Genomic DNA, 17,500 nt, shown 5'->3' with positions numbered 1-17,500 from the left:
GAGGTAAGATAAAGCTCATGGTTCAGGGAGAGTGACCCAGCAGTGGCCAGTGAAGAGGTGGGGCCAAGAGTTATGACTTGACCCCTGTAACCACAACTAGGTGAGTACCATCTCTCTCTTTCTCCTCTACTGCTACCTTCTCTCTCTCTCTTTCTCCCCCATCTCTTTGCCTCTCTTTCCCCTTAACCTCTCCCTTCTCCCCTAAAAAAAATGGTGAGTCAGAGGGAGACTCAAAGGATCCAGGGACGAGTGGATGGAACAAAAATGGGAGACAAAACTTGGAGAGCTTCAAAAATGGAGACTGAGCTTTATGTGAAATTGGAAGAGAGGTTGGCAGAGGAGAAGAAGAAATGGGAGTCTCAAGTCGAAATTGCAGTAGCCAGATAAGGATCCTAGAAGATGAGATAAGCAGGCTGAAGTGAGTTACAATGGTATTAACCAGAGATGGCACAGCAAATGAAGCTTTGAGGCTCAATGGGAAGGAAGGAGATGTAACTTGTGCTAAGGCCACATCAGCCTACTAAGCAGGGCCAATAAGTGAAGGGGAAGGGCAGCTGGGTGCAAGTGGAGAGGGGCATTGGTCAAATACATTGGCACAAACATGCCACCAAGAGCTACAGGAAAAAACAAGGGAAAAAATTGCCATGTAGAGACAGGAACCAGAGTCACAGAGGAAAAGGCAATGGGAGCAGGATAGGGCAAAGTCAGTGTTTATTCATGGGCTTCAGGAGAGCGAGGGAAGGACAAACACTGAAAGGCAGCAGGCAGAAAGAAAGGAGATTGTGAGAACATCACAGAAATAGATGAAGAGGACATGTCCAAGACTGTAAATTTTCAGAGAACAGGGGAGTATTTGAAGGGGAAAAAATGACCGATTAAGCTGATTTTCAGGACAGAAACTGTGCAGAACAGGCTCCTCCATCAGAAACCTCGGTTGAAAGAATCGATAGAATACAAGAGGGTATTCCTAGACAGAGACAGAACACAAATAGAATGACAGCAGCTGAAGGAGAGGACACAAAAGCAAAAGGAGCTAGGAGAAGAGACAAGGGCAGAATCAGCAGAGGACATCCAGAGCAGGGCACAGAAACAAGAACAAGCACACAGAGAACCATCTCCAAAATCCCACAACCAATCACGCTATCCCAACACAAACCACAATCCACACCCATAGCTCCAACCCAACACTCAGCTATAGAATCCCACGGTACACTGCCAGGTCCCCCACCCTCACAGACCCCAAAAAACAGTGTTGGAGAAGGTTTGGTACACCAAAGCTGATGGAAAAACAAATAAGTGGGAATAGGGGCATGAAAGAGTCAAAGAGGCATTACCAGACATCATAACTCTCACAGAAACCAAGTTCACAGGTATGATAACAGATGCCATCTTTCCAATGGGATATCAGATCCTGAGGGAAGACAGAGGGAACAGAGGGGGTGGAGGAATCTTACTAATGGTCAAAAACTGATGGGATTTTGATGAGCTGGAGAGAGGAGACAGTGGACAAGCAAGGGATTACATAGTAGGAAAGCTTCAGTTTGGAGATCCCAAGGTGGTAATTGCAGTGATGTATAACCCATCACAGAACAGCAGGAGGCCAAGGCAACAGTATGATGAGAGTAATAGAGCAATGGCTGACACACTGGTTGAAGTGGCAAGAAGGGCTCATGCAAGCAATGCAAAGATACTGATCATGGGTGACTTCAACCACACGGAGGCCAAGAAACGTGGAGGACTAAAATGATGGATGCGGTACTGGAGAACTTCATGTACCAACACGTAAGGGACACTACCGGAGAGAGGAGAGGATGAACCAGCGAGACTGAACCTAGTATTCACAATGAGTAGTGCAGATATTGATGACATCACATATGAAATACCCCTTGGGGCCAGCAATCATGTGGTTTTAAGATCTAAATACACATTACAGTTACAAGTTGAGGGGGGAGCAGGCAGAGCCGGATGAATGAAGCCAAACAAGAAGAAGGGGGACTAAGCGGTAATGAAGATCTTCTTGAACGAGGCTCAGTGGGACAGAGAACTGGCAGGGAAGTCAGTAAACAAGATGATGGAATACGTGACAACAATTTGCAAAGAAACTGAGAAGAGGTTTGTACCCAAGGGTAATATGAATAATGAAGAAAGCCAGGATGAACACGTGGTTCACCCAAAGGTGAAGGGAGGCCAAAACCAAGTGTGCTAGGGAATGGAAGAACTTTAGAAGGCAAAGGACCCAGGAGAATAAGGAGAGCAGTTGTAGAGCCAGAAATGAATATGCACAGGTAAGAAGGGACGCCCAACGACAATATGAAAATGACATAGCAGCAACAGCCAAATCTGACCCGAAGCTGTTGTGCAGCCACATCAGGAGGGAAACAGCAGTCAAGGACCAGGTAATCAGGCTACGGAAGGAAGAAGGAGAGATCATGAGAAACAACTGTGAAGTATGTGAAGAACTCAACATGAGATTCAAAGAAGTGCTCACAGAGGAGAGAGAAGGGACTCCAGAAACACGGAGAGGTGGGGTACACTACCAAGTGTTGGACACAATACATACAACTGAGAAAGAAGTGAAGGGGCTTCTGAGTGAGCTAGACGCTTCAAAGACGATGGGGCCTGATAACATCTCTCCATGGGTCATGAGAGAGGGTGCAGAGGTGCTATGTGTACCCCTAACAACAATATTCAGCACATTTATCGATACAATGAGATTACCTGTGATATGGCAGACAGCAAATGTAGTCCTAATTTTTAAAAAATGAGACAGACACGAAGCACTAAACTATAGACCAGTGTCACTGACATATATAGTATGCAAACTCATGAAGAAGATTATCAAAAGAGTGGTGGAACGCCTTGAAAGAAATGATTATCAGCAACAGCCAACACGGTTTCAGGGACAGGAAATCCTGTGTCACAAACCTACTGGAGCTCTATGATTGGGTGACAGCAGTAAGACAAGAGAGAGAGCGGTGGGTAGATTGCATTTTCTTTGACTGTAAGAAGGCGTTTGACAGTTTCACAAGAGATTAGTGCAAAAACTGGAGGACCAGGCAGGGAAAACAGGCAAGGCACTATAGTGGATGAGGGAATACCTGACAAGAAGACAGCAGTGAGGTGTCAGAGTGGGCGCCTGTGATAAGTGGGGTTCCACAGGGGTCAGTCATAGGACCGGTGCTGTTTCTGGTATTTGTGAATGACATGACAGAAGGAATAGACTCCAAAGTGTCTCTGTTTGCAGTTTATGTGAAGTTGATGAAAAGAATTCAATCAGACGAGGACCAGGCAGAACTACAAAGGGATCTGGACAGGCTGCAGGCCTGGTCTAGCAATTGGCTCCTGGAGTTCAACCTTACCAAGAGCAAAGTCATGAAGACTGGGGAAGGGCAAATGAGACCAAAGATGGAGTACAGTATTTGGGGGCCAGAGATTACAAACCTCACTCTAGGAAAAATATTTTGGGGTGAGTATAACACCAGGCACATCTCCTGAAGCGTACATCAACCAAATAACTGCTGCAGCATATGGACGCCTAGCAACCCTAAGAACAGCATTCCGCCATCTTAATAAGGAATCGTTCAGGATCCTGTACACTGCGTACGTTAGGCCCATATTGGAGTATGCGGCACCAGTTTGGAATCCACATCTAGCCAAGTGCGTAAAGAAACTAGACAAAGTGTACAGGTTTGCAACAAGACTAGTCCCAGAGGTATGTCCTTCGAGAAGTTAAAGGAAATGGACCTGACGACACTGGACGACAGGAGAGATAGGGGGGACATGATAACGACATATAAAATACTGAGGGGAATTGATAAGGTGGACAGAAACAGAATGTTCCTTTGATTGGACACAGCAACAAAGGGACACACTTGGAAGTTGAAGACACAGATGAATCACAGGGATGTTAGGAAGTATTTCTTCAGTCATAGAGTAGTCAGGAAGTGGAATAGTTTGGGAAGCGATATAGTGGAGGCAGGATCCATTCATACCTGGAGTTTACCTGGAGAGAGTTCCGGGGGTCAATGCCCCCGCGGCCCGGTCTGTGACCAGGCCTCCTGGTGGATCAGAGCCTGATCAACCAGGCTGTTGCTGCTGGCTGCACGCAAACCAACGTACGAGCCACAGCCCGGCTGGTCAGGAACCGACTTTAGGTGCTTGTCCAGTGCCAGCTTGAAGACTGCCAGGGGTCTGTTTGTATGATAAAGCTCATGGAGCAGGGAGATTAACCCAGTAGTGGTCAGTGAAGTGGTAGGGCCAGGAGCTATGACTTGATTCCTACAACCACAACTAGGTGAATATATACTCACTCAGTATTACTGGTATTATTATTGTTGGCATTATTAGTGTTCCAATTAGCATGTTGTAATTGTGTTAATACATAGAACAGTTAGGCGCAGATTAGTATGGAGGATTATTTCTGGCCGCCCAAGCATAAGACGGTCTCTCACAGTCTCCTCCCTCCACCACAGCCTCTCATCCATCTCACCCACCTCCCTTATCCTTTTTCTCCTTCCCCTCTCCCCTTCTAGTCCCCTAGTCTTTCTCCTCCCCCTCTAGTCCCCTAGTCTTTCTCCTCCCCCTTTAGTCCCCTAATCTTTCTCCTTCCCCTCTAGTCCCCTATTCTATCTCTGTCTCTCTCCTTTACCTCTCCATTCTCTCTCACTCTTTCCCATCTCCCTTTCTCTCTCTCTCCCTCTCTCTCTCTTTCTCTCTCTCCCTCCCCCACTCTCTCTCTCTCTCTCTCTCTCTCTCTCTCTCTCTCTCTCTCTCTCTCTCTCTCTCTCTCTCTCTCTCTCTCTCTCTCTCTCTCTCTCTCTCTCTCTCTCTGTCTCTCGCTCTCTCTCTCTCTCTCTCTCTCTCTCTCTTTCTCTCTCTCTCTCTCTCTCTCTCTTTCCCCTCTACCTTTTCCTTCACTTTTTCTCACTCACTTTCCCATTTCCCTTCTCTCTCTCTCACACACATACTTTCCCCATCTCACTTTTTTTAACACAGGGTTTGACAAGGTTAGGTTAAGGATCCCTAGCTTTATTGTCAAGCTATTTACAGATTAAGGATTCCTAACTTTATTGACATGCTAAGAGCTGTTATCTACATCAGCCCATTTGAAAGCATTTATAATGTTAAGAGACATACACCAAGGGAACAGGATGAAGTTTAGCCATCTGTGGGCCAGCATTTTCATTTGATCAACTGATTTTCTCTCGTTGACATCATAATGTTGTACAAATGAATGGGGATAAATGATCTCAGATGAAGTGCTGTTCTGGAGAAGGGTACAGCCAGAGTGAAGTTGCTGCTTTCTGCCCGTTTTGTGGTATAGAAGCTTGCTTTTCGCTGTCCTCGAAGTGGAGCCAAGTGTGGTACTTTGACAATGCTGGCCTTGTACTTAACAGTAAGGCCACCCACATCCCTCCTGTGTTGAAAGCTCAGCTGAAATGACAAATCTCTCCAGGATGGGTCCAGGCGAGAGATGAGACGTCTTGCTCTGTTCTCTACTCTGTCAAGAAGTCGCAGATGAGAGGAGGAGCAGACAACCCAAGAAAGTGGAGCATACTTAAGGTGTGAGTGCACTTGTGCCTCATAAAGAATCTTGCAAACCCTATCAAGCAGATGGGAGATATGGCGAAGTGCTGTAAGCGTCCTGGCTGCCTTGTTTGCAAGATTTACAACGTGGTTCTTCATGGTCAGTTTGGAGTCAAATTTCACCGCAAGGATATCAACTTCTTTCCCAGGTACCAACACTCTCCCATTCATTATTACTACTGCACCGGCATTACCATCATGTTGCCTAGAGACCATCATCATTTGTTTTTTCTAAGGTGCAAATGTTACTTGCCATTGGTTTTCTCCACCTGATATAGCTCTTAGCTGTTGATTGATGTAGCTTAGAGCAGCTGGCATTTCTACTCTTGGATAAGTGAATGTCAGTGTACAGTCGTCAGCATATGCATCGGATTCTGGGATGAGATGAAGAAGGTCATTGAAGGAGACATTCCATAACAATGGTCCCAGCACTCTTCCATGTGGAACACTTGCCCCAATAGGATGTCTTGCTGATACTGCTCTACTGAGAACTACCCTTAGAGATCTACCATTAAGATAATCACTGAGGAGGCATAGCATAGAGCCTGCAATTCCCAGAGCTTGAAGTTTTGCCAAGAGGCCCTGGTGCCACACCCGGTCATAAGCACCAGCAATGTCCAGCGCTACCACACAGCTGACTTTGGATTCTCTCTCTCTCTCTCTCTCTCTCTCTCTCTCTCTCTCTCTCTCTCTCTCTCTCTCTCTGGCAGTGTCCCTTACGTGTTGCTACATGAGTTTCACCCGTACCACCTTCATCTTCTTAGCCCTCTACGTTCATGGGCTCTCATGTGGCTCCAGCTTCTCCCAGTCAGTTTCTTTGTGATTGAAGTCATCTGCAATCTGTAGCTTTGCCTTGTTCGCATGAGCCATTCTGGTCACGTCAGCCAGTGTGTCAACCATCTGTTACTCCCATCATAATCTTGTCTTGGCCTCCTGCTGTTCTGTGGTGCTTCCTGGGTCCTCCAGACTGAAGTGTTCTAATTAAATAGTCTCCTGCTTCACCTATGTTTCCTCTCTCCAGCTCCTCAAAATCCCATTGGTTTCTGATAAGCAGTGGCACTCCTCCACCCCCTCTGTTCCCTCTGTCTTTCCTCAGAATCTGATATCCGGTTGGAAAGATGGCATCTGTTATCATTCCTGTGTACTTGGTGTCCCTGTGAGATCTATGATGTCCAATGTTCGTAAATACTCACTTAATTGTGATTGCATTGTCTTCAGGCCTCTCATTTGTTCATAGTGTTTTCGTCGTCTTTGCTTTGGCCCCACGTGGGTCAGTTTAGCTTCTTTGCTCCCTCCAGGTTCCTTGTCTGTGCATGATGTAGAAGTTCTTGATGTTATGTCTGTACTGTCATTTTTCCCTTAATGCTCTTTCAGGTTTCTCAGTTCCCCTATAAACACGGTATTTTAGCTTCTACTACTATGGCTTGTTGCTCCCACTTCCTGCTCTCTGCAGCTATCCTCTCCTCTGTTTTCCTGCCAAACTGCTCTAGCTTCCTTCACCAGACTTCCTACCTTTTTTTTGAGCTTTGTCTCCCAATAATACCTCCCAAGTTCGTCCACAAGACCCTTGGTTCTCGGTGTGTGTGCGTGTGTGTGTGTGTATTCACTTATTTGTACTCACTTAATTGTGGTTACAGGGTTCGAGACTCAGCTCCTGGCCCCACCTCTTCACCGAGTGCTACTAGGTCCTCTCTCTCCCTGCTCCATGAACTTTATCATACCTCATCTTAAAGCTATGAATGGTTCCTGCCTCCACTACCTCACTTACTAGACTATACCACTTCCTAACTACTCTGTGACTGAAGAAATACTTCCTAACATCCCTTTGACTCACCTGGGTTTTCAACTTCCAATTGTGACCCCTTGTTTCTGTGTCTCCTCTTTGGAAAATCCTGTCTCTGTTCCCCTTGTCTAATCCACACAGTATTTTTAATGTCGTCATCATGTCTCCCGTAACCCTCCTGTCCTCCAGTGCAGTCAGGCAGATTTCCCTTAACCTTTCTTCATAGGACATTTCCCTTAGCTCTGGAACTAACGTTGTTGCAAACCTTTGCACTTTCTCTAGTTTCTTGACATGCTTTATCAAGTGCGGGTTCCAAACAGGTGCTGCATACTCCAGTATGGGCCTGACATACACGATGTACAGTGTCTTGAACGATTCCTTATTAAGGTATTGGAACGCTGTTCTCAGGTTTGGGAGTCGCCCATATGCTGCAGCAGTTACCTGGTTGATGTGTGCTTCCGGAGACATGCTCGGTGTTATACTCACTCCAAGATCTTTCTCCTTGAGCGAGGTTTGCAGTCTTTGGCCACCTAGCCTATACTCTGCCTGCGGTCTTCTGTGCCCTTCCCCTATCTTCATGACTTTGCATTTGGCGGGATTAAATTCGAGAAGCCAGTTGCTGGACCAGGTGTCCAGTCTGTCCAGGAATGTTTGAAGTCCTGCCCGGTCCTCATCTGATTTAATTCTCCTCATTAACTTCACATCGTCTGCGAACAGGGACACTTCTGAGTCTAACCCTTCTATCATGTCGTTCTCATATACCAAAAATAGCACTGGTCCTAGGACCGACCCCTGTGGGACCCCGCTCGTCACAGGTGCCCACTGTGATACAGCCAATAAACTTACGCTTAACACTGACAAAACCTACTATATTATGTTTGGTAGCAGAGGAGGAGATGCACAAATTAACATTAAGATCGACAACACTCTAATTACAAGACATAATGAGGGCAAATTCCTAGGCCTATACCTTGACAACAACCTGAATTTCAGCACCCATATCCAACACATAACCAAAAAAGTATCCAAAACGGTTGGGATCCTCTCCAAGATACGATACTATGTGCCGCAAAATGCCCTTCTCACACTATACCACTCACTTATTTATCCATACCTCACCTATGCTATTTGTGCTTGGGGATCAACTGCAGCAACACACCTAAAGCCAATAATAACCCAACAAAAAGCTGCAGTAAGAATAATCACTAAATCCCATCCCTGGCAACACCCCCCCCCCACTCTTCATAGATCTAAACTTACTCCCTGTTCAGTACATCCACACTTACTACTGTGCAATCTACATCTACAGGACCTTAAATTCCAATATCAACCTTGACCTAAAACGCTTTCTTGATAGTTGTGACAGAACCCACAGGCATAACACCAGACACAAACATCTCTACTACATTCCCCGTGTCCGACTAAACCTTTACAAAAATTCAATGTATGTCAAAGGCCCTAAAATCTGGAACACCCTACCTGAGAACTCTAGAACTGCAGACACATTCATCACCTTCAAAACTACCATTAGAAAACATCTTATCTCCCTGATACACCCCATCAACTAACTACACGAATACCACCTGGTGGTTCACACTTACACTCACTCACCCATTTGACCATAAACAGAAATATTAATCTCAATCTTAAAATAATGAATCCTATGATACTCCAATACTGAAACTATGTACTGTGCCAAAACAAAAGCATCCACATTGCTAAACTCACAAACTAGTATTTAGTCACTTAGCCATAATACCAACTTACCTCATAATTTGTAATATTTTAAAATAAAGAATTAAACTAAGTCTGCCCGAAATGCCTAGCCATGCTAGGCGTTCTAGTGGTACACTCTGTAATCATTATTTAACTACATGTAAACCACACAACAACCAAATTCTGTAAATTCAACATTGTAATCTTTATAGAGAATAAACTTTGAATTTGAATTTGAATTTGAATTACGTACCATGACTCGTTGTTGCCTCCCTGTCAGGCATTCTCTGATCTATTGAATTGCCCTTCCTGTTATATGAGCCTGATGCTCTAGCTTCTGCACTAATCTCTTGTGAGGAACTGTGTCAAAGGCCTTCTTGCAGTCCAAGAAGATGCAATCAACCCACCCCTCTCTCTCATGTCTCCAAAAGGTTTGTGACACAGGATTTTCCTTCCATGAATCCATGCTGGTTGGCATTTGTACTCTTGCTCTGTTCCAGTTGCTCCACCACTCTCCTGATAATCTTCTCCATAACTTTGCATACTATACACGTCAGTGACACAGGTCTATAGTGTCAGTGGAACGCCTTCCAACTGAACAAAAGAAATTAATGGAAAAATAAATAAATAAAGAAATAACTTAGGAAAAATGAGAATAATGATTTTTGATAATTTTACTTAAAATTTAAATATAATAAAAAAAATGGCCTTCGGTTCTTTGAGTGGGGCAGGAGTAGGTATGGCCCTGGATAGTTCCTCTGATGTTATTTATGTAGGTTATCCTGGGCAGATGGTAATCCGATGTTCTGGAATCTCCTACCACTTGGATGGAGCACAAGTAGAATAGGTAAGGGCCGGTAGTTGTAGAATAATGTTAATAAGTATTATTAACACATGTCTTGCCCCTTTATCTGGCGTCTATCCTGGAAGACCACGCCAGGAACAGAGCTGGTAAATAAGAGAAAATAAACTGGTTACCCATAGTTATGATAATATAACATTTAAGAATTGAAAAGAATGATAAATGCCAAAATCATTACTGGTAACCAGCAAACAAAATAAAGAAACAAACAGTGATACTCCTGGTATATCACCCTACCTGATTAGGAGAAGAGTGGAGGTGAAGTGACTCTCCAAACCTCAACCCACACCAGGTAAGGTCAATATTACCAGGAGTAGAAACTAACAAATCGGACACCAGGAACTAGTTTCGCCCCAGCCCGCCAGAGAGAAGGGGGGGGGGTGCACGCGACGTAACTAATGGTTCCTGGTTGCCCGAACAACCTTAACCCCACTTACACCTACTTTTCCCTCACAATACCCCCTTCCAAAACTTATGGACGGAGTCAATAAGTCAACGAACAGAGGGAAAAGAACTAAATACAACCTCGGCTCAGCCAATCTGAGAAGTGGTTTTCAGAGCCAGAAATATGAAAGATTTTTAGGCTTATAGGGCTGAATAGCCAGAGCCCCTTTTAAGTGTCTGTTAATGCATAACATTCTTTATCCACAGTGGAATATCTTTCTTCTTTGGGCAGCTGGACGCATAGTCGAAGTTAAAATATATTTATGACCTGATGAACGAGGAGTGATAGGGTCAATTGTATCTACTGCAACCCTTGCAAAAGGGACTGAGAAAATTGGCATCTTTACCATAGGAACTCTCCTAGTTCTACCCTTCTGCGTGGAAAGTTGACATACATGACATGATCTGCAGTACTTATAGATGTCAGAGGACATGCTAGGCCAGAAATATAGGTCCTTGATTTTATTATAGGTCTTCCTATGTGAAAAATGGCCAGAGACTGGCAAGTCATGCGAAATCTTTAAAATGGTTTCACGGCAATCCTGCGGAATGACTAACAGGCTTCGACCAACGTCATTGGGTTTGTCCGCAGACACTATAGTCTTGTACAAAAGATCGTGTTTGAACTCAAACTTGTAAGAAAATTTCTTTCTCTGGGTCACCTTGCCATTTACAGCTAACTTCCGTGATTCCTCTAAGGAAGGACAAGTCTTTTGAAGACCCTCTAAATCTATATGAGACAGCTCGATTGGCTTTCCTTTGGAAAGAACTAATGGGTGGATAGGTTTTACCTTAGACTGAGCTCTGGTAACGACGTTAATCGAGTCTAGTTGTTGTATAGATTGTGCCACACGTAGTTTCCCACTGGCGTCTGCGTTGTCCAGTTCAAGTGACTGACTTACTAAAGGTGTTACCGGAGTTTTGTAACCATCAGCTCTCTGATTTAGGTTACCCAACTGAATCTCATCTGGAACTATCTGTGAAGAAACAGAGATATTAGGTTCCAACCCTTCCTTGGAAACTCCAAATTCCAAACAGTCCTTCTCAGATGGGAAAGTAGCCCCTTGTATGTTCCCAACCAAAACAGAACATGAGGTTATCGGGGCAACTACAGCATCTACCCATCCTGAGAACCATTTGCACCTAACAAAACATCTGACTGTTGGAAAAGAATCGCTTCTTCCTAAATAGTCAGTTAATTTAGTGGACTTATAACGTGAAGAATCTAGGTTAGGGAAAAGCTTACTCGAGATAACAATACAGGAACATCCTGTGTCTCTAAGAATGGTTGATACATTCATACCATTGACTGTACCTTCACTAAAAGGTGCGTTTATGTTTGATTCAGTGAAACATTTACCGACATTTTCACCTTTTTTTCTAGGACAGTCGGGACGTCTATGACCCCACTCATTACAGTTGAAACACTTTACTGTGAAGGCCGTGGAATTCTTAGGTACGGAGGGTTTGGATCCCTCAGATTGCTTAGGCACAACAGGCTTATATCTGCTACGCTCTTTAGGGTAGTTATTATGAGCGCACGCATATATATCAGCAGCTTGTGCCATTTCTGCAGCCGTATGAACGTTTCGTTCTTTAATGAATATTCGTAAGTCAGAGTTTACAGAAGAAAGGAATTGATCTCTTACCATCAGGTCTCGTAAAGATTCGAAATCGTGGTCAACCTCAGCACTATCAATCCACGAATCAAATAATCTGAAAAGTGTTGTTAAGAATTGCATGTAATTTTGATGAGGAGTTATTTTAATGTGTCTAAACTCCGACCTGTAATGATGAGTAGTTTTTTTGAAAGCCTGGAGTATAGCTTTCTTCAGCAGGCTATAACTAGAAATAACATCAGAGGGTAGAGTGGAATAGACGTTTAGTGCTGAACCTGACAGTAGTAAGCCAAGCCTAGTAGCCCAAGAATCTACTGGCCAGTCACAGAGAGTAGCAGTACTTTCGAATCTCGTAATATATGCCGCTATGTCATCTTGTTCTGAGAAAGGTGGTATTTGAGGCATCCTAATATTAGGTTCTTGGGAAGGGTATTCCAGTACCCCTTCATCTATTTTCTGCTTAGATAGTTCTACCTTCTTGGCTTCTAATTCCAATCTTGATTGTTCTAACTCAATTTCCTTCATTTTGAAGGCTACCTCTCTTGCCTGAACTCTATCTTCTCTAGCTATCCTTTCCTGTTCGATTTTATCCTCCCGAGCTAGTCTTTCCTGTTCCTTTTTCTCTTCTCGAGCTAGTCTTTCCTGTTCCTTTTTCTCTTCAATAGCCATTTTAGCAGTAATGTAACTATCAAGGCTTTGTCCAGTAAATCCCATTTCCTTTCCAGCTTTCAACCAGAAATCTAAAGAATCCATCTTGTAAAAAGAAATATTAAGCACCCAACTTCAACTGACAATTAAAATTAACAGTAACGTCTGTTACAAAAGAGGGACACAGTCCGCACACTTTAAACTTCCCAAAGTAGAAAATGAAATAAATATTTCTCCCTGGAAGAATACACTTGTGGGCTCAATAGCCTTCACTAAGCAAAATACACACGGTTCACACAGGAGGGGTTATTATCAAAGTTCCCCAGGTCCAACAAATAGGTAAACTTCTAAACCGAACCTTAGAACCAAACAACGGTAAGTCAACCAGACTACCAGTAATGACTTGACACCTCAACTAACTCACCCTTTTCTATCTTAAATGTTATACTCACAACCAGTTGAACCATCAGGACGATGTTGCTTCAAGAGTCGGATCCTGGCAAGGTCGCCATTGTCAGTGGAACGCCTTCCAACTGAACAAAAGAAATTAATGGAAAAATAAATAAATAAAGAAATAACTTAGGAAAAATGAGAATAATGATTTTTGATAATTTTACTTAAAATTTAAATATAATAAAAAAAATGGCCTTCGGTTCTTTGAGTGGGGCAGGAGTAGGTATGGCCCTGGATAGTTCCTCTGATGTTATTTATGTAGGTTATCCTGGGCAGATGGTAATCCGATGTTCTGGAATCTCCTACCACTTGGATGGAGCACAAGTAGAATAGGTAAGGGCCGGTAGTTGTAGAATAATGTTAATAAGTACTATTAACACACGTCTTGCCCCTTTATCTGGCGTCTATCCTGGAAGACCACGCCAGGAACAGAGCTGATTAGGAGAAGAGTGGAGGCGAAGTGACTCTCCAAACCTCAACCCACACCAGGTAAGGTCAATATTACCAGGAGTAGAAACTAACAAATCGGACACCAGGAACTAGTTTCGCCCCAGCCCGCCAGAGAGAAGGGGGGGGGGGTGCACGCGACGTAACTAATGGTTCCTGGTTGCCCGAACAACCTTAACCCCACTTACACCTACTTTTCCCTCACATATAGTTTAGTGCCTCTTTTCTGTCTCCTTTTTTAAAAATGGGAACTACATTTGCAGTCTTTCATACCTCAGGTAGTTGACCAGTTTCCAGGAATGTGTTGAAGATTGTGGTAAGTGGCACACACAACATATCCGCTCCCTCTCTAAGGACCCATGGGGAGATGTTGTCCATTCCCATTGTCTTTGAGGTATCGATGTCCCTTAGCAGTTTCTTCACCTCCTCCTCATCTGTATGTATATCATCCAACACTTGTTGGTATATTCCTTGCTGGTGTCCCCATCTGGTTTGTCCCCCAAGAGGCCTTCCTGTCTCCACTGTAAATACTTCCTTAAATCTAAAGTTGAGCTCCTCACATACCTCTTGATCGATTCTTGTGAGTTCTCCACCTTCTTTTCTCAGCCTTATCACCTGGTCTTTGACTGTTGTCTTCCTCCTAATATGGCTATACAACACTTTCGGGTCAGACTTGACTTTCGACACTATGTCGTTTTCGTACTGTCGCTGGGCCTCCCCCTTTATCTGTGCATACTCGTTTCTGGCTCTTCTACTAATCTCCTTATTTTCCTGGGTCCTTTGCCTCCTGTACCTTTTCCATTCTCTGGTGCACTTAGTTTTTGCCTCCCTCCACCTTCGGGTAAACCAAGGACTCACTTTGGTCTTCCTATTATTTCTGTTTCCCTTGGGAACAAACCTTTCCTCTGCCTCCTTGCACTTTGTTGCTACATATTCCATCATCTCGTTTACTGATTTTCCTACAAGTTCTCTATCCCACTGAACCTCCTGCAGGAAGTTCCTCATACCTGTGTAGTCCCCCCTTTTGTAGTTTGGCTTTTCCCATTCAATTCCGGTTACCTTCTCCACTTGTAACTCTACTATATAATCAAAACTCAGAACCACATGATCGCTAGCTCCAAGGTGCCTCTCGTAAGTGATGTCCTCAATGTCTGAACTGCTCAGGGTGAACATAAGATCCAGTCTTGCTGGCTCATCCTCCCCTCTCTCTCTGGTAGTGTCCCTGACATGTTGATGCATGAGGTTTTCAAGTACCACATCCATCATCTTGGCTCTCCATGTTTTGGGACCCCTATGTGGCTCCAGGTTTTCCCAGTCGATCTCCCTGTGGTTGAAATCGCCCATTATCAGTAACTTTGCTCTGCTCGAGTGAGCTCTTCTTGCCACCTCAGCCAGTGTGTCCACCATCACCCTGTTGTTTTCTTTGTACTCCTCTCTTGGCCTCCTGCAGTTCTGTGGTGGGTTATACATCACTCCAATGACTACCGTATGTTCTACAGACTGAATTGTACCTACTATGTAGTCTCTTTCTCCAATCACATCCATGCCTTCCATTTCCTCAAATCTCCATCGGTTTTTTATGAGCAGTGCAACTCCTCCTCCCCCTCTACTCCTTCTATCTTTTCTCAGGATCTGATATCCTGGTGGGAAGATTGTGTCTGTTATTGTCTCAACGAGTTTTGTTTCTGTGACTGCTATGATGTCTGGGGATTTCTCACTGATTCTTTCGTGCCACTCCTCATGTTTATTCGTTATTCCCTCCGCGTTTGTGTACCAAACTTTCAGCTTATTTTCTATAACTATGGTCCTGCAAGAATATTGCGGTTGGGAGAGCGGGAACCTTGGTGGGGCCTATGGGGGGCTGTGATGTAGGTGGGGTTTTTGATGATGGGGGTGGGGTCAGAATGCCCATAAGGGACAGCTGTTGGGGTGAGGTTTGTGATGTGGGTGTTGCTGGAAGAGGGAACAGTGAGTGCACTGTGGTTTGGGTTGCTCAGTTGTGTTGGGTTTGTAGCAGTTGGAGTCTTTCAGTGGGAGATTTTGCGGGGTGTGTTTGCCCTTCCTCTTGTGTCTGGGTCCTGCTCATCTTCATCATTGCATCTTGTTCCTCCTTGCGTCTCTGTACCCTCTCTTTCCATGTAGTCCTTTCTTCTTGTGTTCTGTCGCGATCAAGGTATACTCTCTGGTACCCCTGTTTGTCCCTCAGTCGTGCTTTCTCTCACAGGATCCTGGTTCGAACTGATTCTTCCTTGAAAATTACTTTGACATGTCGTATCCTTCCACTGGCAAACCACCCAATTCTCCGAAAATTTGTCACCTGGGTTATATCGCCCTCACCTATTGTTTTTATGATGCCTTCAATCATTTTTTCCTCCTCCTGTTTTATTTCTTCGAAGTTGTTCCCCTTGGCTTCTTGGATCCCATAGATAAAAACTGACTTCTCCCTTTCCTCCTCCCAGTGAGTCTCCATTTGCATCCTCTGAGGTGTTTTATTTCCTTCCATTGAAATGTTCTTGCCTTCAGTCCCTGTCCTATCTGAAACTTCTATTCTCAGGGAACTGTCTTTCATGATCAGCTGTTCCTTGCTACTGCAGTTGGCTGTTAGAGTCTCTGCATATAATATACCTTCATTGTGTTCTGACCTGTCATTTGATCTTAGTATGCTCCTCGTTTTTTCCCTGGCCCACATAGGTCTGATAGGGCCTTCGCATATGGCATATCTCCGTTGTTTCTTACTGTCCCCTTGTCTGTGCCTGACATAGAATTTCCTGTTGTTGCATTTGAATTGTCATTTGTCTCTCTAATCTGTTTTAGGTTTTTCACTTTCTCTTCTAAGCACTTTATCCTAGCTTCTGCTGCTAAGACCTGTAGCTCCCACTTCCTGCATTCTTCATCTATCCGCTCCTCCATTATCTTGCCAAGCTCTTCTATCTTCCTTCCCCACTCTTCCTCCCTTTTATGGAGCTCTAACTCCCAGTCTTTCCTCTCTGGTTCGTCCATCAGATCTCTGGTTTTCTGCCCTCTATGGCCCCCAAGTTTTTTTTTTTAACCACAGAAAGAAGCTTATGTATTTTACCACAGAGAGAAGTTTATGTGTTTTCAGGGTGTGTGTGGGGGGGGGACAAGGCTAGAGGAGAGAGAGAGAAAATAAGAGGGTGAAGGCTAGGGGAGGGAGAGAGAGAGTAAGAGGGGGAGAGTTAAAGGGTAGAAAGAGGGAGAGAGAGGAGGGAGGATGGGGGTGAGGGATAAGACTAGGGGGGGAGAGAGAGAAACGAGAGGGGGAGAGAAAGGGTAGAGAGAGGGAGAGAGAAAGAGAGAAATAAAGAGAGAGGGAGAGAGGAGGGTGAGGGAAAAGGCTATGAGAGAGAGAAATGCGAGGGAGGGGGAGAGAGAAAGATAGAAAGAGGAAGGGGAGAGAAGGCTAAAGAGAAGGGTGGGAGAGAGAGGGGGAGAGGTGGGGGAACGCTGTCAAATTCCAAGGATCAGGTGTGTGAATGTGTGGGTGTGTGAGTGTACTCACCTAGTTGTGGTTTCAGGGGTCAAGACTCAGCTCCTGGCCCCAAGTGTGTGTGTGTGTGTGTGTGTGTGTGTGTGTGTGTGTGTGTGTGTGTGTGTGTGTGTGTGTGTGTGTGTGTGCGTGTGTGTTCGTGTATGTGTGCGCGCGTATGCGCGTGAGCACATGAGTTGTTTATGTGTCCCAGAAATACACCTCACCTCTATGTATCCATAATACTAATAAAATACCATTAATACTGAGAGTAATTCTAATAATTATAATACTAGTGTGTGCTAAAGAGTCTTTCTTTCACCCAGTTGTGTACTACCTTTTACTACATGTGTACCCAATACTTGCTTCTCAGATTGTACTGTCTTTGTGTCTTAAAACCTTATCTCTTAAAACTGTTGTCAGGGCTGTAGTCCTATTGGCCCCAACTTACTCCT

At 44.4% G+C, this 17,500-nt stretch overlaps 1 protein-coding gene across 2 annotated transcripts; it reads right to left on the bottom strand.

Annotated features, from left to right (window-relative positions):
- Positions 1-9,668: 9,668 nt before the first annotated feature.
- LOC138854052 (uncharacterized) lies at positions 9,669-13,259 on the bottom strand. Of its 2 annotated transcripts, none has more exons than XR_011393250.1 (2): positions 10,185-11,029; positions 9,669-10,033 (listed from the first exon to the last, which is right to left on the bottom strand). XR_011393250.1 is itself a non-coding variant. In XM_070094786.1 (2 exons), exons 1-2 carry the CDS (start codon positions 12,761-12,763, stop codon positions 10,004-10,006), a joined length of 1,611 nt encoding a protein of 536 aa, XP_069950887.1. In that variant the 5' UTR covers positions 12,764-13,259; the 3' UTR covers positions 9,690-10,003. The 2 variants fall into 2 exon arrangements, 1 of the variants encoding a protein (XP_069950887.1); XM_070094786.1 differs by lacking the exon at positions 10,185-11,029 and adding an exon at positions 11,183-13,259 and having other exon boundaries at positions 9,690-10,033.
- Between the last annotated feature and the right edge of the window lie 4,241 nt (positions 13,260-17,500).

Source organism: Cherax quadricarinatus, chromosome 47 (genome assembly GCF_038502225.1).
Source record: "Cherax quadricarinatus isolate ZL_2023a chromosome 47, ASM3850222v1, whole genome shotgun sequence".
In the NCBI taxonomy this organism is placed as follows: Eukaryota; Metazoa; Arthropoda; class Malacostraca; order Decapoda; family Parastacidae; genus Cherax; species Cherax quadricarinatus.
The sequence above is the reverse complement of the archived record's forward strand: the minus strand, read 5'-3'. Positions and strand labels throughout refer to the sequence as shown.

Bases quoted from the DNA above. Each gene is read 5' to 3' on its own strand.
- LOC138854052 (XM_070094786.1), bottom strand. From the start codon at position 12,763: ATGGATTCTTTAGATTTCTGGTTGAAAGCTGGAAAGGAAATGGGATTT. The intron at 10,034-11,182 runs GTAAAACCTATC...CTTATTTACCAG, and splicing joins TTACCAGAGCTCAGTCTAAG to CTCTGTTCCTGGCGTGGTCT.